The sequence below is a fragment of the Cervus canadensis genome, chromosome 12 (assembly GCF_019320065.1).
Source record: "Cervus canadensis isolate Bull #8, Minnesota chromosome 12, ASM1932006v1, whole genome shotgun sequence".
Lineage (NCBI taxonomy): Eukaryota > Metazoa > Chordata > Mammalia > Artiodactyla > Cervidae > Cervus > Cervus canadensis.
Genome location: NC_057397.1, coordinates 37,084,783 through 37,111,255, shown reverse-complemented (window position 1 = coordinate 37,111,255; position 26,473 = coordinate 37,084,783). Strand labels below are relative to the sequence as shown.

Below are 26,473 nucleotides of genomic sequence, written 5' to 3'. Positions count from 1 at the left end.
ATTATTGCAACAGCTTCCTATCTAATTTCTCTAATACTTCTACCTTGGTTCCCCTACTGTTTATTGCCCCAAAGCCTCTAATGTGCTCTTGGCATAAGAAATTTACATCATCTTAGTCTTCTGCATCCAATCCTTATGTACAGAATAAGCCTACACAACTTCCCATGGCCTGTAGAGCCCTGAGTGTGAAGGTCCCCCTTTACACTCTCTGATCCCATTATCTCACACTATTTTTCATCCTGTTCACTAGTCCTCAGTAATGCTGCCTGTTCCCTTCCCCCTCCATCCCCTGCCCCAAGTCTTGAGGTCTGTTCTCATCTCAGAGCCTTCACACTTGCTCTTTGCTCTGCCTGAAAGGAAAGCTCTTCCTCAAGAATTTCTATGACCTGGCTATCCAGTTTCTGCTCAGATTTTACATTTGCTGAGAAACAGTCTGCAAACATACATCTAAAACAGTCATCTACCATAGGCCCTCAAGTAGAACCCAGAATCCTGCTTATTCTTTAAACTAACCACTTCATTGTCTAAAATTATATTATGTTCTGGTGTGTTCACTTATTACCTATCTTTCCCCACAGAATAAAAACTTCATGATGTCAGAGGATTTATCTTAGTCGCCCCTCTGTCTTCCAGCTCTACAACTATGCCTGACATAAAGTGATAACTAATTGTTTTAAAGAAAGAGTCTTCTAAAAATATACATAGATATTTTTACTAATTTCTTAAATTAGTTAATATTGTTTACTACACAAGATGGTTGGATGGCATCACTAACTCAATGGACATGAGTTTGAGCAAGCTCTGGGAGATGGTGAAGGACAGGGAATCCTGGCATGCTACAGTCCATGGGGTTGCAAAGAGTTGGACACGACTGAGTGACTAAATAACACATCTTTACAGGCTTCCCAAGCGGCGCTGGTGGTAAAGAATCCACCTGCCAATGCAGGTGACAAGAGCTGCAGGTTTGATCCCTGGTTGGGAAGGTCCCTTGGAGGAGGGACTGGCAATGCACTCCAGTATTCTTGCCTGTAAAATCCTGTGCAGAGAGAAACCTGGCGAGCTACAGTCCATGGGGTCGCAGAAGAGTCAGACATGACTGAGCAACTGAGCACACATCTTTACACATCTCTATGTACTCAAAGATATTGAATATATAAGAATATATTATAAACTTTAACTGATCATAAAATTATATAATAATATAAATATAATAATTCATTACTATATTCCCATTATAAAAAGATAAAAGACCGTCATGTCCCAACTACATTCTGGGACAATATATGTATTCTACTTACTAATACTCCTGAGTTGACAAACAGTGTCATATATAACTTCATAAAACTAAAAAATATCTTCAATGAGAATATGTTTAAGGCTAACCATGTGACATTTTAGAATTTAAATGCTAGGAATTTTTCTTTTCGTAACATAAATAGAATAGATATTAGAAATACGGCAAAAGTGTTAAGAATTGATTGTGTTCTGGAAGATTATATGGAAATACAGAAAAATATTCAACTCTTGATTCCAGTTTATTGTCATACTTACATATTACTAACAAGAAACTTACACATTAATACAAGAAAGAAAATTAGACAACACTTTAGAAATAGCCAAAAAAGTCAGTTGTTTTCGTAAATATGGTAAGTCATTCCCTATTATTTAGTGATCTATAGCCTTTAAAAAATTCATGAGTCTACTGAAATAAATAACTTTATTAAATACTTCTAGTCAAGTCTAAACATAAGGTTTCAAAATAGCGACTTCCTGTAGTTATACTGAGAATTGATTTTAACTCCTTTGTGCTAAAATTTCATAATTCATCTTCTGAATATTTTTTGAAATCTTCCCACTAATAAATTATTGTTGTTTATTGTTAATAATACAGCTGTCACAGTCACTGAAATTGTACACCACAGTATAACCTCAAGATATCCTAAGTACAAGATACATTTTCAATCCTGAACTAAGCATACACATAAACACACACATACACACATTTTTCCAAAGCATACATAATTAGCACATTTTAGGAATTCTAACAATTACAACTGATCTTGGGCAAGATTTTTACTTGAAAAATATACCTAGATTCAAAGTCAATGGTAAACTGTATTCTATTATATAAAGACATGAGCTCTAAACAAGTCATGTCTTATTTAAAGTTAAAATGTTACAGTAGATAAATACCAAGAACTTTGTGAGGCTAAACATTAGCTTGTCAAGTACGGTTATAATATAAACCCTTCTTTCTTTACATATTTGTGTTCAAGGCAAAAACTTGATAAATTTTAAATACAGTTTCTCATCAGCAGCCATCGAGAACTAGAATAATAAAAGGAGGAGGCAACCAGTAAAACTCTCCAGTGTTCTAAGGAAACTTTTCTATATGTCATTTAAAATGTTGCATAGAAAATACACTTTACAGGCAATCTGCCAATATAACTCATTACTGTGATTTACAATAAATAAAATAACTGCTGAAACTACTCTTTTCACCTGACTGGCCCATGACAGAATCCCAAGGTTACTTTATGACGCATAACTAAGCTTTTTCTATCTCAAACATAAAATAGCCATAGCATTATTCATTTAAATTTTGTGATGAAGTGCAAAAGCCTCAAATTTGTGGACTGAAAAAGCAAGCCCTGAATTCTCTAACAATAAAACGCAGAGCTGCCCCCTAGGAATCTCAGTTTTACTTCTCTTGTGATACTTACTTTTCTTTTTATCGGCAAGCAGATGAGAACTTACCATTTGAATTATACAGAATCTGCATAGTGTCAAACTCCAAAGTTGTGTAAGTTGGGTCCAAGACTTCACTGTAATTTGCCATCTCCATGTCCAGTATGGGTTCCGATACCCTCATCATTGATTTAGAAATACACATACAAGTATCACCACAGGCCCCACTGCGTGATGGCTGTTGGGCTTTCAATCTGTGAGTGGTAATCCAAAGTTAACTGTAACTGAGTGACTTATGTGCTGCAGTGGGAGGGGCTGTAAAACTGTAAACTCCAGCAGGCCATATTCTGCTTACTTCTTTTTCTTTTATGGCAAGCAATTCCTTGTGATAATGTTGGAATGCTTCATGGAATCACCTTATCTGAAGTGCTTAGTGGACTAACATGATTTCCTAAATTGATTTCCAGTAGACAATAAATGATGTCACCAAGAGGATTAAAAATAGAAAAGAGAGTATCTCCAATTTTGAACCATCATTAGAGCCTGATTTATCCCACTTAAGTGGCTGAAACTGCATGGCACAAGTTCTGAAAAAAAAACAGGACTGACTTGTCATAGATTTGGTAAGTCAAAGACTACAAGTTAACACTTAACATAAGCACTTGATAATTTCAAGTTTTCTTACCCATTCCGTAAAGCTAACTTTATGTTGAGGAAAAACAAATTTATGATTTGAAATGACAAGGGATTTATTTATGACACATTCTAATAGAAGCCTGGACATAGCCCTAATATGGCCTGAAACACATTCTCTTTAACTATCAACTTATGAGTCAGGGTCCCTTGAAGGTTTGTAAATGGGCATAATTAGTACAGTTGTGAGTACCTTGCAGACTTTCAATAAATAATTGTTAGACACCCAAGAGAGGTTCAGAAGCTCATCTCACTGTGCCACACGCATGTGTGCTAAATCTCTTTAGTTGTGCCTGACTCTGTGACCCCCTGGACCGTAGCCTGCCAGGCTCCTCTGCCCATAGGATTCTCCAGGCAAGATTACTGGAGTGGGCTGCCATTTCCTCCTTCAGGGGGTCCTCCCAACACAGAGACAGAACTCACATCTCTTATATCTCCTGCATTGGCAGGCCACCTGAGAGCCCTTAAAAACTGCTTTCAGGAGACCCCTTGAAAAGATGTGCTCGAGGCTGAATACTAGTATGCAATGAAGACAGGGCAGGAAAGAAAGCTGGTTTCTCCTTCTCCATAGTGGAGAGTCCATGGATAACACTAAAGCTAAAAACTCATGAAGCAGTATGTCACTTAAAGTCACAGGCTAGTAGTGGGCAAAAAAAAGAAAAAAGAAGGAGGCCAAAAGAAGTGACACTGAGAATGATGCCCATTAGGTTTTTTTGTTTGTTTTTTCTTTTGTAGAATTCTTGGGAGAAACATTGTAGAATTATTTGATTCTTAAATCTGTGTTTCTATAACTTCAATAAAAATAAAAACAACAAAAAGCCATAAATAAACAGTAATTCATGCATGAATAAGATTTTATTTCTTTTTACTTTAAATGCCAATTACATTCTTACAATCTAAGTAAGATTATCCCTAACATGTGTGGATTTCCCATCATCAACTTTTTCACATCTAACATCTATACAGCACACTGTATCATTTATGTGTATATGTGACAAGGAGAATTTAGAGAGTGGGAACATTTAGAAGATAATATTGAAATAGTGTCATACCAAGTGAAGTAAGGCAGAAAGAGAAAAACAAATATCGCCTATTAACGCATATATGTGGAATCTAGAAAAACAGTATAGATGATCTTATGTGCAAAGCAGAAATAGAGATAGAGATGTAGAACCAATATATGGATACCAAAGGGGGGAATGGGGTAGGAGGAGTTGGGAGATTGGGATTGATAACCTATACAGTACTGAAATTATATATAAAATAGATAACTAATGAGAACATACATTACCCAATGCACTCTGGTGACCTAAAAGGGAAGGAACTCCAAAGCGGAGGGGAATATGTACATGCATGGCTGACTCATCTTGCTGTACTGTAGAAATTAACCCAGCATTGTAAAGCAACTATGCTCCAATAAGAGTTTTAAAAAGTGAAGTTACTGGAGAGCTAAAAAAAGATCATATTTCTACATATATATATATTTTATTAAAAAACATTCTGAGAATATGTTTACTAATTTTATCTTCTAAGAAAGAATTTCAGTCACATTTACATTATAAAAGAATTTTATTTTCCACATTTTAAAAAAGATTACTGCAAAATAGTATTTCTTATTCAAGTATTTCTCAATAGCATAAACCTTGTGACTATTATATCTTAGAAATTATTATATTTTTCATTTGAGAAGACTGGCTTCTGAAATTCAAAGCCATGTGAAGAACTGTGAAGAAAAGAGCAGAGTCATTTTAGCAGTCAGAGTCACTATATCAAACAGTGATCACTGGAAGAGCCCTCTTGCCTTCATAGTCTGTAGCACTCTCAATTGTGAAGATAATATCAGGGGGAGGGATAAATTTTAGGGGCTGATTTTGTTTAGAAGTTTAACTGTAGTAATTCAGTTTTTGAAGGGAACAGCATGCAAATCCTGTGGTTTTCATTTGCACGAAGTAGTTCTCATTTGTGCTGAGGCAGCACACACCTTTGTTACCTGTGTAAACCCAAAGAGTGTATGGCACATTGCCCACACTCTTTCCCATGCATGCAATGACTGACCAATACTGAGGTATGTCACCAATGGAAGGGCATCAATAGAAGGAAAAGAGGAAAAGAAAAAGGTAGAGAACCATTCATTTATAAGACTGCAAAATACTTAAGAGAAATGTGATAAAAAGAGAAATGTGGCTATAGCTCAGGAGAACAAGGTTGTCATAGTTTATTCAGTTTTTTTTTCAGGCTACTCCATCCTGTGCTCATGGGTAGCATCATCATGGATCAGGGCATTGCACTCAAAAGTGGAAGGAGCTTTAAATTCATCTCAGCACAAAACCTCAAATTTGGCTTTCAAGATGAAACCCATTTCCCATATACATTATTGTAAATTACCTTTCTCATTTTATTGAGTAAAAATTTGAGAATTTCCAGAAGATATAGTAGATCTAAATAGGAAGCATATCTCCTCAAGTGGGGGCAGTCTGTCTTCCAAATGGTATTCAGATGTGGAAATTCCTACAGCATTCAGTCAGCCTTACTCTAGGGAAGGAAAGATTCTCTTTCTTTTCTTTATTTCTTCAAAGAAATTACAAAGTAGAGTAGAATTCCTCTTTACTTAAATTCTAGAATTAGTAATTTACTGAGTTAGACAAATAAAGTAATTGAAACAGAGAATCATAAAAATGGTATATCCACACTTAATATGTATAATTGCTACTGTTTTGTTAGATAACTAAGACCTTTTATTTGAGTAAAAATCCACTGCTTGGAGTTCTTTTTTTTTAATTTAAGTATAGCTGGTTTACTAAATGTTCTGTTAGTTTCTGTACACAGCAAAGTAATTTAGTTTTATATATATGTATATTATTCAGTTATATATTATACATATTACACACACACACATATATATATATATATATATATATATCCTTTTTCAGATTTTTTCCATTATGGATTATTACAAGATATTGAATATAGTTCCCTGTCCTCTACAATAGAACCTTGTTATTTATCTATTTTATATAAAGTACTGTGTACTTGTTAATCCCAAACTCCTAATTTATCTCTTTCCACCTCCCTTTCCCCTTTGGTAACCACAAATTTGTTTTCTATGTCTGGGAGTGTTTCTGTTTTGCAATAAGTTTATTTGTATCATTTCTTTAAGAGTCCATATATAAGTGAAATCATATGATATTTGTCTTTCTCTGCTTGGCTTACATCTCTTAGTATGGTGATCTCTAGGTCCACCCATGTTGCTGCAAATGGTATTAGCTCCTTCTTTGTCATGGCTGAGTAATATTCCATTTTATGGATGTACCACTCTACTTTATCCATTCATCTGTCAATGGATACTTAGTTTTCTTCTGTCTTGGCTACTGTTAACAGTGCTGCTATCATCATTAGAGTGCATTTATCTTTTCTCTCATTCTTTAAAAGATTTTTTGATATGGAACATTTTTAAAATCTTTGTTGTATTTGTTACGATGTTGCTTCTGTTTTATGTTTTGGTCTTTTTTGGCCAGGAGGCATGTGGGATCCTAGCTCCCCACTCAGGGATCAAACCCTCACCCCCTGCATTGGAAGGCGAAGTCTTAACCATTGAACCATCAGGGAAGTCCCAAGGGTGCATATATCTTTTTGAATTAGAGTTTTCTCAGGATATATGCCCAGGACTAAGATTGTTGGATCATGATATTTCTATTTTTAGTTTTTTAAGGGACCTCCATACCATTCCCCTTGGTGGCTACACCAATTTACATTTGCATTCTTTATTTGTTTTTTCTTTAAATCCCATACACTGCCTTTGATTTCTCAATTTTTTTTAAGTGGAGAAAGAAGTCAAAGCTATTTATAAAGCAATCTGAATATGGATGCCTTCTAGAATTTTATAGTGTTTGAAATATTTAATATATTTTGATCAACTTGCTTTTATTCACATTCAAAGTATTTCCCTTGGTGTTCATTGGGAAATTTTTTTCTTTTTCCACTCATGTTTCGTTAGATTATGCAATATTTAACTAACTTATAGGATTAAAAAATAAGAATAAATGACACTAACATGCTAAGTAACAAATATAAGTAACACCTGATAACTATACAGAGTTGATGAGATGGTCAGAGGACACTATAGGACTACTCACAATAACCACAGTGGAAACAGTGTAAATGTCCATCAGTGAATGAATGGATTAAAAAAAAAAAAAAAGGTGTGGTATATAATGGAATAATATTCAGCCTTTAAAAAGGGAATGAACTGATGATACATTTGACAAAATGGATGAACCTTAAAAATATTATAAGTAAAATAAGCCTATCATAGAAAGACAAATACTGCATGATTCCACTACTAGAAGATATCTAAAGTAGTCATCCCTGTAGATTCAAAGATAGGAGTAGTGGTTGCCTGGAGTCAACAGGAGGAAGAAAGAAGGAGTTACCAATTGATGGATTTAAAATGTTAGTGAAGCAAGATCAATAAGCTCTAGAAATCTGCCATACAACATTGTAATAATGTATCACACAACTTGAAAATTTATTAAAAAGGTACACACTCATAATAGATGTTCTTAGCACAATAAGATCAAAAGATTTATGATGAAGAACTGAACTACAGCATGGGAAAATGACAAACCACAGTAGTAAAGAGAGAAATGTAAAATAAAACAATCAATATTCTTTAAAACAAAAAAGATACCTTTTCCTTAAGGAAAGTAACCTACCCTGGAAACTATTAATAATTAACATTTTCCACAAAGGAAGTTAAGAACCTGAGTCAATACAGAGAGCTGGCTAAGTAGATATTAGTTAGATTTTTTCTTGAATTGATTTTAACATTAAATACTTTATATTTAAAAATTAATCTCTATTCTTCCAAATGACAAATCACTCTGCTTTTAAAATTCATTAGGCTTCATTCAAATATTTTAATTCGCTTAAAGAGTAGGAGGGAAGGACAATGAGGAGAATGAGAAAGAAAGGAAACAAAGAGGTAATGCAAAAAGAAAAGGTCACACAGAAACAACTTTAGTCACGGATACTTTTGGATTTTTGACTATGCACCATAATCAGGCAAGTGTCACACTATTTGATATTTTGTGTTTTCCCATTCAATACTGATTATGGCATTTTCATAATTTAGTAACTGATTTTGGGAGACATGTCACTAGGCACAATTGAACAAAATAAAATTATACAGATTAATTGTATAGAATGTAGATGCATAAAACAGTTATGGCATTTGCTTATATATTTTCATATTAAAATTCATTCATTTTCAAGAAAGGGACATATGAAAAGTTCAGGGAGCTTTTCATAATTGCTTCATCTGGCACTTCTTATGGATAAGTTCACTAAGGCTACATTTAAGTAGCTGTAAGAAAAAAAAGTATTAATTTTATGCCTAGGTGATATAGAAATAATTGTCCTTAATAAATGGGACTTATGTTACTAAACATTCAACACAAATTTATGAGCAATTTTAAATTCACTTCTTATGGTTTAATTGGAAGAGTCATCAAATATTCATGCTAATTTCTGACAGTAATTTGTAATAACAAACATTTTCTAAAATAGAGATATATGAATTTAATCTACATGCACAAATATAAATATACATGGTAAACTATGATCTACTGAAAACTCTTTAAACAAAGGTCACTTCGCAATATCTATTTTGTACACTGAACAAAATGTTATTGTTTTTTAGTGTGATCTCATAGTTTGCAGACTAAAATGTACCTTCTTAAGCCTAGTCAGCTCAAGTACCTCAGAGAGAAAGAACATTATTTGTAGATATAGGGTTCATTTTAAATAGCACACCTAATGTTCTAGAAAAAGTTTAAAGCATTAGTTTTTTAAACTGGCATGTGAAATATGATATTTAAACTTCTTTAGAGCAACATAACAAGAGATGAAAATAGCACAGTATTTAAAGAAGACAACTCAATTCACTATTGACTGACTATTCAAGATAATAGCTGAAACATTTCTATCTTATCTGCAAGACTATTAAGCCTGTTAAACTGTTCTATACTTTTTATATTTAATTGACTCATTCCTTCAGACCATGATTTAACTAGAAAACAGGCTAATAAAAATCAAAGTTATTTTTATAAAATAAGTTTCATGAAAATAATTTGGAATATTAATATTAAAACATTTTATTTTAGAGTGAAAGTTGCTCAGTCACGTCCGACTCTTTGTAACTCCATGGGCTATACAGTCCACGGAATTCTCCAGGCCAGAATACTGGAGTGGGTAGCCTTTCCCTTCTCCAGGGGCTCTTCCCAACCCAGGAATTGAACCCAGGTCTCCTACATTGCAGGCAGATTCTTTACCAGCTGAGCCACAAGGGAAGCCCTTTTATTTTAAAGTTTTGTTTAATAAAATTTGTTCTGTAAATGTATTCCTTTGAGATGATTTTTCATTACCCAAAGTACTATACTGATCCCAAAACACATTAATTGTTTTCTTTGTTTCCATGTTCCACTTTTCCAAGTATAAAGATCACTGAAAGTTACATGAAGAATAGCAACCCAAATCAACCCAGTCTATTTTTCAATGTAAACAAGAAGCAAAGAGGAGAACGCTACCCAATAAAATGTCTTATTAATTCAAAGCAAAGCCACCTTTTGTGTCTCAAAAAAAGTCAATTAAAACATCATTATTTTCCTTCCTTAACCTGACCATCATTCCTTTTCTGAAGTAGAAATCTTGTCTCTTATCATTTCTGCTGTGGATGAGGGAAAACAAACATACCTAAAAATTAAAACAAATCAAAATACGTATTTTAATCTTCAAAGTAAGTTGCTATCACTGACCTGCAAAGAAAGAAGTTTGAAATGGGATGGGATTTTAGGTTTCAAAGAGCTTAATAAATCCTTTCTTAAAGCCCAGACTATACATAATTTTTAGGTAACCAAAAACAATTTTTCCTTGTCTTTCCCCCCTCCCTAGTTTGATCCAGCTGATGGTCATGCAATGACCAGGAAAACCATATAACTCATTAGGTAGTTTAAACCAAAGTCCTTACCAACATTAAAAATATATATTATTATTATTGATATATATTCCCAACTTAAAATTGCTGGACAACATTTAAAATTAAACTGAACTTTCATAAATTTTGCTAACAAGGTTTTCTAATTCCCTTTAAGTAATTAAATTATTCCATAGCTCACTGCTCAAGTCATAGTTGTTCAATTCCTGAAGGAAACAATTTTAAACCCTTATTTTAGATCCACTTTCAATCTGATCAATGCAAATAACTCACATCACTACTAAAAAAATGTTAAATAAATAAGTTAGAGAAAGATACACAGCACCTTGTTAATAGGCAAATTAGATTACAAATATGTTATTATTTTTATAATATTTACAGCTTATGTCAGCTATTCATTTTTTTCTATTTGCTTATTAAAACATCATTTTTTTTATTTAAAACTAGTTACACAATAAATGTAAAACCCCAAATTAAAGGAGAGTGAAAAATGGTATCATAATTAAATCAGTTACTGTTAGGATAGACAAAAGGAGGACTGGATAGCTGAGACCTAAATGTAACCAAGAAAATACTCTGAGTAAAAGCTTAGAGGTGATATGAGAAATCTGCATATATTAAACCTACCTTCAAGGTCAGTTGCCTTGTGATTCAAAACAGACTCTCCTTTTCAGAAGATAAGGAGCTGATTATTACTAAATTATTAACTGGAATATAGATTATGCTAGTTAGGAAAATTTTAAAAATCAGTCTGGCTATAAGGAACATGTTAGGATTTGACAGTCACTGTTCTGCACTTGCTTTTTACAATCGGCGTTATCATTGTTCCCACTGCAAACTCAGCAAAGTCAGTCAGAATATTTAAGATAGTGGTGGCACTCTGATACCAAAGATGCTGCATTATGCAAAATGAATGGGAGAAAGTTATCAGTTTGGGCCAGTACCTATCTCAAATATGTTCTAAAGAGGTATATAATGTTTAATAAAAATAGCAGCAGCTCTACTAGGCTGAGTACACTGTTAAACTTGAACATTTTGAATAAATGTATTATATTGACAGTAAACTTATGCATCTGGGAGCCCAAAGCATACATACTCACACATACACATACATAAGAGTTTTACGTTTCTTCATTTAAAAAACGCAGTAATAGATTATGTGGGTGTGAGGGCTCAGTTGGGTCTGACTCTTTGCCACCTTATGGACTGTAGCCTGCCAGGCTCCTCTGTCCATGGAATTTCCCAGGCAAAAATACTGAAACGAGTTGGGTTGGCATTTTCTCCTCCAGGGGATCTTCCTCACCTAGGAATCAAACCCACATCTCCTGTGTCTCCTTCATTGCAGACGGATTCTTTACAATTAAGCCACCTGGGAAGCCCCATAATAGATTATATACACAGTCCTAGCATCAAGAATCACTCAACATTTTTTCTTAAAGCTTGTTTATATACAAAGGGAGAACAACAACAACATATTAATGTGATATTTGATTTAGATAAAACTAATTAAGATTTGCATCTCTATTTAATAAAGTTTGGTATTTGATCAACTCAACTGAAATGTTAAATATTTCACCATGTTTTATGTAAATTTCCTTTTGAAAAAAGCAATATTGGATTTTTTTAAAATACCAAAATGAAGTATATCTTTTAGAATAAAAATACAGACAATTAAAATGATATTAAAAGCAAACAAATATTAATTTATTTTGAACCAAACATCATAGGTAAAGTCATGGCTTTTGGCAATGTGCTAAATTTCAAAACTGAAGTATCAGAAGCTATCATCACTCAAGTAATTTGGAGCTGCTTAATATATTAGACCAGGGATTCACAAATCCTGCTGCATATTAGAATCATCTGGGGAATTTTTAAAGATCCCAAGGCTAAAATTGTATCAGATACCAGTTACATTAGAATGTCCAGGGTGGGAGTCAGGTATCAGTGTGTTAAAAGCTTTAGGAGATTCAATGTGCAGTAAACACACGTTTGTCCATTTTTGTTGAGCCAACCTCCGCATGTTTATGAGTTATTTTGTTGTTGTTGTTGTTACAGGAAATTATATATTAACTTTTCAGTTCCAGGGCCCTAAAAGTAAAAACCCCATTTCCAAATCAATTAAAAAATAAACAAACAAAAACACCTAAAACACCGTAAGCCAGTAATTGCATTGTGATTTCGGGTTATAAAAGTAAACGAAATGCTTGTTCAGCCAGGCAGTGTTCCATTCACTTTGTTGTTGTTATTGAGTCCCTAAGTCATGTCCGACTTGTTGAGACCCCATGGACTGTAGCCCGCCAGTCTCTTCTGTCCATGGGATTCTACAGGCAAGAATACTGGAGAATCTTGTCATTTCCTCCTCCAGGGGATTTTCCCATCACAGGGATCGAACCCACATCTCCTGCACTGGCAGGTGGATTCTTCGCCACTGAGTCACCAGGGAAGTTACATTCACACTAATCACAGCAATTTAATTAATAAATATACATTACGATAACAGATATAATACTTTTCTAACTGTTCTCCCTTCAGTCATAGTAGAAAAGAAAAAAAAAGAAAAAACAACTTAAGTCAGGAAATGGACGTCTAGAAAAGTTTAGGTTCGCCATGAATGTGTAGAATTTAAATAAATTCAATACATATTTGTATCAAAATACTAGGGTACTAGGGGCAAAAATATTATGTCTTACTTAAGTGTTAAGAACTTAGAATAACTTTTATAGCATTACTACTATTTTTAAAATGAAATGAAAAAAATAAATACCAAGTAAAACCAAGTAAATACATATATATGGTAAAACTGTATGGTAATCAATCTGTTTTTTCGTGGAAATGAAGCTTACACAATTTTGAAGGCTCTTAAGAAAGAACTGGGTCAGGAAGATCCCCTGGAGAAGGGAAAGACTACTCACTCCAGTATCCTGGCCTGGAGAATTACATGGACTATATAGTCCATGGGGTCCGCAGAGTCAGACATGAAAGACTAGCTTTCACTTTCACTTTCAAGGAAGAACAAATTACTAGAAACACAGTGCCCTAACCAGGGCTTTAGAAGGGGCTCAGGCAACTGATGAGTCTTGAAATTTAAGTTTCATTAGCTTCACTTGAAATCTACCTCTGACTTACCAAATACAATAACTGGTTTTATTTAAAATTCTGTTATCCTGATTCCATCTTTACCTGTGTGGCAACTCCTTTTTGTCCCTCTTCATCCATCTCATAAATGCTCATTCTTTATCTTGTTGCTATTTTCTTTTCTTTTGGAATCTCATGCATTTAAAATTACTATCACTATTTAGAAACACAAATCCAAATTTTTATTATAGCAATTAGTCCATTGCAAAATGTAATTTTATATCCCCAATTTCTGATTAACCCTTTTCTCTCTGGAATTCATTTTTGTCATATACAGTAAAACCTCACTGCAATAATGTAATGAGTGAAAGTTGTTCAGTCATGTCCGACTCTGCAACCCCAAGGACTATATAGTCCATGGAATTATCCAGGTCTGAAACAGGAACCAAAAATAGCCAGAATTACTGGTTTCTGATCACTTACAACCAGCCTAAGTGTTAAAGAAATGTCTTGGTAATCATTTAACTAAATTTCACATTCTCTTCTGTCTTATAGACTTTAGAAAGATTTTTTAAAAGTTATTGGATCTCTTTAGTCTAAAATATTTGCAATAGTTCATTAGTTACATCTGCTTTCTTACAAACTAGTTTCTACCAGCTTGCTGGTACATTCAACATACCCAAACTAAGATTTACATAGATACTTTCCACTTTTTCATTTATTGTTCGTTATTAGAGTCCAATATATTGGAAAATTAGTGTATTATACATCTAGCAGGGAGGTCAATGTGTCTGCATGAATGAGGAAAGGAGAAAATGAACTCTATGATTTAAATTTTTTCTACATGAAGTCATTGCAGCAACAGGGAGTACTTAGTCTATGTGATAATGATAGAATGTTCAAATGCCTTGATTATAGAAATTGAATTAGAATCTAGGTAAAGCATGAAGGATAAGAAATTCATTATCCTGTGGTTTCAAGGATTATTCCCTTGTATTATCTACAGAGAGCAGAGATTTCAAAACAAGCCTTTCTGGTTCCAAAAACTTTGCTTCTTCTTTTACGTACTGTTTGGTGGTATGTTTCAACTCACTTTGTTAAGACAAGTAACCAAATTCCAGTGAAAGTATTGATATAACATAGGCATGACATAATTCTATATTTACACTAACTTGTATGAAATACTGCTTCACCAAAATTTAGGTGGCATATTAAGAAAGTAACCAAGCTATAGCGATGGTCCTCAGTGAAGGGTAATTTCCCCTCAGCATAGAAATTTACAAATGTTTGGAGACCTTTTTGGTTGTGACAACTCAGAAACAGTGGTAATGCTGACATATAGTGGGTACAGGCCAGGAATGCTATAAACAAATAGAGTGATTATCTATGTCAAATGTCAATAATGCTCTGACTGAGAAACTTTGACCTACATATAGTAGACCTAATACATGTGTCCTCATTTAAATATCAACATATTTTAAATGAGAATCAATTGTGAAAATGTTCATTCTTTTTGAAAATTATAAGGCTCAATTGTGATAACATGCTTCATCCTTTTGGAAATTATAAAGAACTGCTTAATCTTTACTTACTTAAAACTTTATTTATTGAAATGTTTTTATAAAAATAAATGTTCATCAAATACATTCTGGTACAATCTAAGTATGCAGACACAATCTTTAATACTTCATCATAACCCCAGTATCTCCACAGTCAACTAGTATATGCACATTTTAAAAAGTTTGTTTAATTAATGAACTAACATACTAGCATAGCAACTGTAATTCTTGGGGCAGAATCTTTTACTCAGGATTAAAATGAAATTAGTGAAAATTAATACCAAGTAGAGAAAAACTGGGATTCCCAGGTGGCCTAGTGGTAAAGAATCTGCCTGTCAATGCAGGAGACACAGAAGACACAGGTCCCCTGTATTGTAGGCAGATTCTTTATCTTCTGAGCCACCAAGGAAGAACCCAACACTTACATAATAATAAAAGGGTCATTTTTCAAGAAGGCATAACAATTCTAAATATATAAGCTCTAAAAGATCTCCAAAATATGTAAGGCAAAATTCATAAATCTGAATAAAGAAATAGCTAAATCTACAACAGCACTCCTCTCAGTAACTTATTGAACAAGGGACATCAGCTTAATAAAACATAGATGATTTAAACAACATAATCAACCAACTCTATCTAATTGAATTTATTGAATATACTCCCATCCAACATCAGTGGAAAACACATTCTCTTCAAGTGCACATGGAGTATTCACCAGGATGGACACATCTAGAGAGTAGAAATCATACAGAGCATGCTTTAGAAATATAACAGAATTAAACTAGAAATCAACCATAGAAAGATACCTGGAAAGAATACTCTATAATGTTTGGAAATTAAACAACACATTGCTAAATAACCCACAGGTCAAAAAAGAAGGCTTAATGAAAAAAAAATTTTTTTAACTAAATGAAAATACAACAAAAATTGTGGAATGAAGCTAAGGTTGAACTTAAAGGAAAGTTTATGATATTAAGTGCTTATATTAGAAAAGAAGAAAATCAGTAACCTTCGTCTCCATTTAGATATTGAAAAACTAAAAACTGCAGAAAAAAGATCAGAGTTCAAACAAACAAAAGCAATGAAATAAGAAAGGTGCAAGAAGTCATAGAGTTATAGAATCCAGCAGTATGGCTCTAGAATCTGTATGCTTAACTAGAATTGGAACACTGAAAGACCAAAAGTTATATATAAACACTGATAAGCATGAACTAAGATAAATTAACTAAAGTAATGACCAGCAATAACATTTAAGTTAAGAAGGAGGCAATCCTTAAAGAATTTTAAAGGCTTATACAATTTAGATGACAGGCATATTTATTAATTTCAAACTTAAGTCAAGTAAATAAGTTGTTTTTAATTTAACAAGAAAAATAATATAAATATAATAATAATACTTCATTTATAGAAAGCTAAGATTATAAAGTGGGGAATGGTAGAATACAAAGTAATTAATCAAAAAGAAAGCAGAAATAATTTGGAATAAAAGAATAAACAATCACAAAATACAATGACATGTATATGTAATCATTATAAATGTCAGTCATTTACAGAAAATCCACAAGTTGATAAATTTGCTAAAACAAAACAGTAACAAAATTTTGCTTTAAGCTGTCTAAAAAAGGCAATTTTAATCATAGAAAATATGAAAGTAAAAGAATTTAAAAATATAGTAGGCCAATAAGACAAAAGAGAGGGCTATGCTAATATTAGATAAGAGGAACTTCAAGGAAAAAAAAAGGCATTATGAAGATGAAAGAGGACACTATGTAATAGTAAAATGCTATAATTCATCAGGAAGATGAAAAATTCCTAAGCCTACATAGAGCTAATGACATAGTCTTGAATATATAAGGCAAAAGGAGCAAAAAATAATTATAAAATATTATATATGCATCATTTTACAATTGATAGATGAAGCAGGAAAAATTTAACAAACTAATTGACATGCATAAATAGAAGTCATCATCCAACAATTAAAAACATGCATTCCTGTCATTCATTCATGTTTATAAAATTTACCATATAAAAAGTGTTAAAAATAAAAGTAATATTAAACAGATCATATTTCCTGAGAAATATGCAATAAAATTAGATATCAGAAACACAGAATTAATAAAGAAAACCTCACTTTACTTCAGAAATTTATTTCAGAAATTTAAAAAATATTCTAAGTAACTCAGGATTTGAGTTCAATATTATAAAGCAAATTAGGGGAGGATATCTACTTCATATGAAACTAAGCTATAATCAGGGGACAATTTAGAGCTTTGGTGTCCCATTTAAAAAGTCAGAAAACAAGCAGCTGGAAAAAAATTAGTAATATTAAATTGTGAAAAGAACAATTTATTGCTATTAAAACAAAACAAAGATTAAACAAATAGATTTAAAAGTCACTTGTTTTTTGAGTAGATAACAAGCTGGAAATAAACATCTGCCCAGTCTTAGGAAGAAAAAAGAGAAAAGACACAAAGTATATTAGGAACTAAAGAAAGGAATAAAGTAGTTACATCAGATATTTAAAAATAATATGTGAACACTGGGAACAATTTTATGGCATTGTTCAGAAAATCTAGACCATACAGGCATTTTCCTAAACAAATTTAACTTAGTAAATTTGATCAGAGGAAATAGAAGAGCTGAATAAAGTCATTACTATCTTTAAAATTATATCAATTTATTAAAATCCACAAATACTAAAACTTCAGACTCCAGAAGTTTTTCAAGGAAATATGTCAAACACTTAAAAAGCACAAAAACTCAGTGTTTAATACACTATTTTAGAACATAAATAAAGAACCTCTACTAATATATTATTAATTCTGAAATCAGGCCACAACAGGTTATTAAACATAATTCTTAAATAAAAATTAGCAAATTAAATCAGGAAGTGTAAAAAAATACAGTAAAATATGACCAGATTGGAGATACAAGTAAGTCTCCTTCATACTAATCTTCAAGTTTTGGATTTTTCAAAGATGTAAATGTGCATCTGGCTCCAGCAAGAACCAGAGCCCGTGCCATGAACACCATACATGAGTGACCTTACAGCTTGCTCTCTGTCTCCTATCTCTGACGATCCTTCGGCTCTATCATCTCCCACCTATTCTCCCTCCCCAGTCAGGAACTCTTCTTGCCTGTTCACTAGTTGCCAGTCCCTATATGCCAGCTTTGTACCGTACTATGATATTTTTCAAGGTAAGAAAGTGTAAAATTATATTATACTGTGTAAAATTATACTGTAAGATTAATATTTTTCATTTTTTTGTTTGTTTTTTATGTATTATTTGTGTGAAAAGTATTATAAGCCTATTACAGTACAGTACTATATAGTCAATTGTGTTAGTTGACGACTGAACTAAATTTGTTGGACTTATGAACAAACTGGACTTACAAATGTGGTCTCAGAATGGAACTCATTCATATGTAGCAGACTTACTGTTAATATTTGAAAATCTATTTATGCTATTCTAATTTAATTTGAAGATTAAATTAATAAAGATTATAAAGTGAAGTAGAAGTCATCTAATAATGTGCAATATTCATAAACAATAAAAAGTCTTAACAAACTACAAATATCAGTGACTTAACAAATTACAAAAACTTTTAAAATAAAAAACTTACATCAAATATTATTCTTAACAGTTACTAAGATCATTACTTTTAAATGCATGAAAGAGATGAGATGGCAACTATCATTGCTTTTTTTTAAATTAGAGGATAATTGCTTTACAATATTGTGTTGGTTTCTGCTGCACTATAACATGAAAGTGAAAGTGAAAGTTGCTTAGTCATGTCCGCCTCTTTGCGACCCCATGGACTATACAGTCTATAGAAATCTCCTGGCCAGAATACTGGAGTGGGTAGCCTTTCCCTTCTCCAGGGGATCTTCCCAACCCTGGGATCAACCCAGGTCTCCCGCATTGCAGGCAGATTCTTTACCAGCTGAGCCACAAGGGAAACCCAAGAATACTGGCGTGAGTAGCCTATCTCTTCTCCAGCGGGTCTTCTGGATCCAAGAATCCAACTAGGGTCTCCTGCATTGCAGGCGGATTCTTTACCAACTGAGCTATCAATCAGCTATAAATATACATATATCCTTTCCCTTTTTACCCCCCCCCATCCCACCTCTCTAGGCTATCACAGACCACCAAGCTGAGCTCCCTGTGTTATAGAGCATTATCTCACTAGCTATCTATTTTACATATGGTAGTATATATATGTCAATGCTATTCTCTTAGCTCATTCCACCCTCTCCTTCCCCTGCTGTGTCCAGAAGTCCGTTCTCTATATCTGCATCTCTATTTCTGCCCTGAAAAAATAGGTTCATGAGTACCATTTTCCTAGATACCATATATGTGTGTTAATATGTATTTATTTTTCTCTTTCTGACTTACTTTATTCTGGATAGCAGGCTTTAGGTTCATACACCTTACTACAACTGACTCATTCATTCCTTTAGATGGCTGATATGTACCACAACTTCTTTATCCCTTCATCTATCAATGGATATCTCGGTTGCTTCCATGTCCTGACTATTGCAAATAGTGCTGCTATGAACATGGGGGCACATGTGTCTTTTTCAATTATGGTCTTCTTAGGGTATATGACCAGTAGTAGAATTGTACCTCTGATATCTCCTATATGGGCAGGCAGGTTCCTTACCACTAGTACAACCTGGGAAGCCCACATAGTAGTTTTAGTCCCAGTTTTTAAAGAAATCTCCATACTGTTCTCCATAGTGGCTGCATCAAGATCATTGGTTTTATTTGATCCTGTACTAGAGGTTCTAACCAGGAGAGGAATATAAGAAAAAAATACCATAAAAAAGTCCAATCAACTTAATTGTCCAAATAGAAAATCCAAAAGAATTTATAAGTACATTATTACTATTAAGACAATCATTCAAAAAGTTTGCTTATACAAGTATTAATTGCATTAATATATACTATACAGGCAAAAACTGATAAAAGAAAAAAATACTGGGTTCTGAAAGAAAAAAGAAAATTCTCATGCACCAGAGCAACAAAGATGTTAATGAACTTAGGAATGATGAAAAAATATTATAAAACTTTAGAAACTCATTAAAGTTAAAGAAATGGAGACATATACCATGTTCATGGATATGAACACAGCTCAAGTTAATCTACAACTTTAACAAACTTTAACACAACTTTCACCCATAGCCAATGCCATTTTCACTGTATTTGAACAAATAACTATGTAACGAATGTAGAAGAGGAAAAGGTGCAAGAAAGTCCAGAAACTTGAAGAAGAACAAGTAGAAAGGACTTCCCCAATTAAACATAAAGGCATACTTGCATATTAAAAAGGGAGTGTATGATATTATTATAGAACAGTCAACATACAAGTAGAATAGAATAAAACACTGAAATTAGAGCTATGTCTGGATGAGAAGTTGATATCTGAATGCCATTCTGAACCAATAGGTAAATGATGGATTATTTAATAAATGATCCTAAGACAACTAATTATACCTATGGAAATCACAGTATGGCTGCTGTCCATAGGGTCGCACAGAGTTGGACACGACTGAAGCGACTTAACATAACACAACATGGAAATCATACAGTCAAATCCCAAACACAAAATATACATAAAGTAGATAAATGACTTAAACATAAAAGCAAATCTTTTAGAAAAATAAGAATCAGTAATATCAAATATGTTTATTGTCTCAGTATAGGAAATGGAATCATAATAAAAGATTAAAAAAAACATAAAGAAAATATTGATATATCTGATTATATTAAATTAAAAAAATCTTTTTGTTTGTTTTATAATATCAAAAGATACCATAAGCAAAGCAAAAAGACAAAGTGCTAACTGAAGGAAACATTAAACAGCAATATAAAATGATGATTATGTGAAAATGTAAGAATACTGTGATGAAGTATTAACTTCAAAATTATATTTAGTTACATAGACTTCGATTCTATAAAACACACACACAAATACACGCATATAGATGATAGATGTAGACAGATGAGAAAAAGGAAAAGAGAGACACACAGAAAGAAAGAGAGATACTCACTAATGGGCCTTATCTTTCAATTTTATCTTGCCACCATTTCCAAATGAATCATGATAATACATGCCAATATATCAGCGTCTTACGGTATCGCTGTACGATAGACGATAGGATGTTCAGGTTTTCACCTTTGACCTCAGTTGCTGAGCTCCTGTTAGTCGACTCAAGCCTGACTCCACACGTCTCCTTGACCAGAGCCCGCGGCTGGAACCCAGTGTGACTCCCAAACTTGGGCACTCTTTACTTCTTCTCATGTAGCTTCAGTCCTTTTCTCTTCTCAGTGAAAATTTTCTCATTACACAGAACTCACTAAAACTGGAAGTAAGACCCTAAAACCCTAGCTACAAATATCTCACGCTGCTTCTTTTTTGATGCTCTCTCACCTGATTTATATGTGAGCAGATTCCTGGAAGAATGTCTGCCTGCACAGTACCTTGTAATCACCCTCTCGTAACAGTTAATATACTCTCTTTTTTTGGTGGGGGGCTGGGGGTAAGGCTGCATGGTTCTGCATATGGCATCCTAGTTCCCTGACCCCGGATTGAACCTGTGCCCCCTGCACTAGAAGCATGGAGTCTTAATCACTGGAACTTCAGAGAAGTCCCTTAATATACTCCTTATGAACTTTCTGTCTGTGTATCTTTTCAACTTGACTTTCAGCCCTATAGCCTCTTGTGCTATATTCTCACAAAGAGAACATTTTGCTTTTTAGCTATCAATTATCATGCTCTGTAGTTTGGCAATCTTCTCTTCTCTCTTGATTGCAATTACATATATACGAATAATTTTCATACACACACACACACATACATATAAACACACAGAAATATATATAAGATAGAGAGATAAGGTTAGGTACAAAGAAAGAGAGAGACAGGGAGAAATGAAGCCAGGCCAACCCAGACCCACTCTCTCATCTACCGTTATCTTAGTATCTCAAACTTAATGTGTCCTAAATAGAAATTATTCCCTTCACAACATTCTCACTATACTCCTGAGTAAAATCTGCTTCTCCAGCACTCTCTTACTCTATAATTGGCACCATCATCAGCTCAGGAGCCCAACATAAAATCCTAAATTTTATCATTTCTCTCTCTCTCATCTTCTCATCTACTCAATAATCAATTCTTGCCACATCAATTTCACTTTTATCCTTTTTCAAAATGAATGCTTTATTCTATTTATCATATCAAAATTAACTTTAGAATCCTTTTGACAAGCTTTTCTCAAACTATTAATTAATTCAAAAGCTTCTGAATTATTTACTTAGGTTCATTTTCTTACTCAGGAACCTGGCAATTCCATTTATTCCTTTTTGTTTTCTTTTAAATCACTTAAATTTATAATTACCTTGAAATTGACATACCTCTGCTTACAATTATTTCCAAACATCATGTATTTTCAAAAACACATAATAATTTTGATGGAATTAGTTAATACATTTTGAATCCCAGTTTTGTAACTTTATTATAAATATTAGTTTTGTAAAATGTATTCTTTCTAAAGAGAATAATAATGCTTTCTATCACCACTTCCCTAGCACTTTTAATTATAAAACTCATATAAGCTTGATTGAAAAAAAAGCAGTTTACAGTGTAAATAAATGACAATTTAAAAGTCAATTCTTCCCCTTCTCAGTGTCAGTCTCCACTGATAGGGATATAGACACTGTAACAAGTAGGAAGGTAAGTAAATAAGTTATACTAAAAATACATAATTACCTTTCTATAATTTCCATATATGATATATATAGAAATACATAAAAAATACATTTCACAAACATTCACCCATATAACATACATACACATGTAAAATTTTCTATACACATAACCTTTTCAAATGCCTATAGAAATTTTCAGCCCAAATAAAACTGTAGTAGTCAACCATTAAGACATGAATGTTATTCTGCCTTTATATAGAGAGAGCTATCTTTTTTAGTCATTGCCTGAAATATATACATATATGTATATATATACATTTTTTTTGTTTGTTTGGTCAAAAGACATTTCAGTGGTTTCCACCTAGATCACAAGAATTAGGAATGCAGAAGTAATCCTTACGGATTATCTTTCGGTTTTATATAGGAGGAAAAAAAATGGAATTTAGGAAAAGCCAGTCCTTAAACAACATATTTGGGGCTTGCCTGGCGGCTCAGATGGTGAAAAATCTGCCTGCAATGCAGGATACTCAGTTTCAATCCCTGGTCAGGAAGATCCCCCAGAGAAGGAAATGGCAATCCACTCCAGTATTCTTGCCTGGAGAATTCTATGGACAAAGCAGTCTGGCAGGCTATACAGTCCATGGGACCGCAAAGAGTCGGACATGACTGAGCGACTAACACTTTCACTTTCAAACAACATGTTCAGAAAATATTTAGGAATGATAATTAACTGGTAGTGAGCCAGTTCAATCATGAAATCTACTAAGCTGTGAATTAGAAAGAAGGTCAAAGGGAATGATATTCTATTAATCAAGGCACACTACCTGTAGGAACTAAGGAATACAAGAATGAGGTTGTTAATTATTTTCTCTGATTAGGTAACCTATTTCTCCTCATGTGCATTTAAATATTAATCAGAGATTCACTTTAGTACAGGACTGTTCAAAAGGATAAAATGAGGGAAGAGTTCAAGTATAAGATAAAGAGCCACTCAAAGAGGGTGATAAGAGTCACCTGCTTACTAAACCTAGCATTTAATAATTACTAAAGCTGCTTGTAAACTTTATGATAGATTTCATTTTTGCTGTCTTATAAACAGAACTTTTATGTTAGTGAACTTAGTTTAGTGTTTGACTTTCAAATTCTTATAAAAATTATTAAATCTTCTACTTTGAAACCTACTGTTACTTAAGTTTCAGGCTCCACAGTTTCTAATATACTAGAAGATTGGTATGCAGTGGTAGAAAGAACAGGTACAATTCTCTATGATAAATGTCTGATCTTCAATTTACATAATCACTTTTAAAAGCACATCCAGGTTTTTAAAATGCAAAACACTTTCTTTTTCATTAAGAGATAAAGTCACTAAACTAACCAATTTTAAAAGGGCAATTTTATCTCCGAGAATCTTAAACTCTGGAGATGTCTTTCCCGAATCAAAAAAATTAATTAGAGTGGACTGTGTTAGTTATTACAAGCAGACTGTCAAGGGTCATTCCACTTAAATCATTGAGTAGTAAGCTGAGTTAATTATTCAGAGTCCGTGTATGTACAAAATATTTAAAATGTAACTGAGAGTTAAATGGATTCATCACATTCTTTTTCAGATGATTTTTTTTAAAGTAGATGAAAAAGTGGCAAGAACTCACAAATATATATATTAATATTTGCAGCTCATATTATGTGCTTTTTTTAACTCATATTAAGGAAATTGCAAACACACACACAATGTAACTATCTCTAGTGTAAAGGCACACTTGTATTTGCATATGAGACAGGACAGTGAAAGGGACTCAAAAAGATTGGAAGACAAATGTTTTTACATTGTATTTTGATAGTTTGCTTTATCTTTGTCCATAATTTATTAAATCAATATAATTTCAAAACACTAGGGTTTTGAGTTTCAAATTTTTGAGAACTTTGTTCTGTTTATCTTGTGCTAGAAAAGGATTAAAGAATAAGATAGGGAGAAAATCCAACTCAGTGTAGACCACAAACAATCTTACATTCACTTGGGAATTCCAAAGGGATATTTGAAGGCAAGAAATGAATAGTATTAAAGAATAAGCATGCACAGCCAGTATGGAGGCTAATTCTTCATTTGCGGTTGAAGAAACAAAGAGGTTAAATGACTTCTCAAAGGTTCACCAAGAAGTTAGCAGAAGTATCAGATTTACAAATCAGTAACTAAGTCAAACATTTAGTGGGTAAAAATCCATGCCTGCACTTAAAAACTAACATATTTTCAGAGAATATCAACATAGGAAAACAGAGACTTTTTCCTCTCTAAATCACTAGTAAACTAGTTATAAAATTCTCTGAGAAGAAAAAACTTTCCCTAGTGATAGTCATAAAAATTGTCAAGAGTTGAATGCATCCCAGATTCTGGTAGACATTTCTATAACTACTTACATGAGTGAGGGGATATCTACCCTCCTTTTCACTCATGGACCACCAAATATACCAGGTGTAATTCAAACTCACAAATTCTAGAGTCAGATAGGTAAGAGGCTCAAACTAGTTTCCATTGTTCATAATTCACTCAATAAGATCCCAGAGTACTTATATACAAACAAGAGATCATTTTAATTTATAATAAAAACATCAAGAACCTAACAAATCATTTAAGTGTAACATAAATATACAATTTAGACAAAGGGAAATATAAATAGAATACCAACATATGGGAAAATATCCACATTTGGTAATAACCAAAGGGCTTCCCTGGTGACTCAGATGATGGAGTCTGCCTGCAATGCACGAGACCTGGGTTCGATCCCTGGGTTTGGAAGATCCCTTGGAGAAGGAAATGGCAATCCACTCCACCATTCCTGCCTGGGAAATCCCACGGATGGAGGAGCCTGGCAGGCTACAGTCCATGGGGTCGCAAAGAGTCAGACACAACTGAGCGACTAACACTCGCACTTTCACTTTTCAAAGGACATTCATTCATTTTAAAACATAATTTTATGCCTAGAAAGTTAATTTCATAAATGATAACATTATATACTGCAGATAACTGATATCATTCATATAATGCTGACAACATATAAATTGCCCTCCTCTAAGTGTATAGATATACGAATATGTATATATCAAGAGCTATTAAAATGCTCGCAAATTTTGACCTAGCTCTAAATTTTGGCCAGTTCTAAGAAGATGTCTTTCTTGAGATTTAATACACAGTGAGGCATTTTAAAAGCAGAAACACTACTGTTTAATATAAACAGTAAAACATGGTTTTCTTTCCTATCATGCCCAGAATTTTACTGACTTTTAGGATTATGAGGGCAACTTTAGGCATATGTATTCTGAAAATAGTCTACAGTGATTCCTAGGTCCTTAGATCACCTAGAACTTTGTGTTTACTGACTTTAAACTAGTTCCCATCTATAGCAGAGGATTATAACTTGTGATGACATCATTTTCTCATATGTGGCATACTCCCATGGGCGCACCCTGAGTTGTCAACAATTCATTATGACTGAAAGCAACACCACCCCTTTCCTACTCAAAAAATCATTTCACAATTCAAGAGAATGAGACAGTTTTTTATAGGCATAGCACTGATTCAGTTCTAACATAAAAGAAGCAACCCTCAACATTTGATAAAATATTACTCACAACAAACACAACATTGACTGTCACACATCAGCTTGTCATGGCACCGTCTACAGGAGGTTCTGACTTAGATCAGAAGCCATTGTAAGAATACTTGACAATATCTGTCACTGGAAGCCAAAAACTGTACACTG

At 33.3% G+C, this 26,473-nt stretch overlaps 1 protein-coding gene across 2 annotated transcripts in view; it reads right to left on the bottom strand.

The window, feature by feature from the left end:
- Positions 1 to 26,473, bottom strand: part of HNF4G (hepatocyte nuclear factor 4 gamma) — a 127,535-nt gene that overhangs the window by 24,415 nt on the left and 76,647 nt on the right. The window contains exon 1 of one of the 2 annotated variants that reach the window (XM_043484137.1): positions 2,758 to 2,933. The exons of the other annotated variant lie outside the window; for it this stretch is intronic. Within the exon in view, the coding sequence (XP_043340072.1) occupies positions 2,758 to 2,893 (136 nt within the window). The 5' untranslated portion in view covers positions 2,894 to 2,933. Of the gene's footprint in view, positions 1 to 2,757; positions 2,934 to 26,473 lie in introns of those variants that run through there. 2 annotated transcript variants of the gene reach the window in all.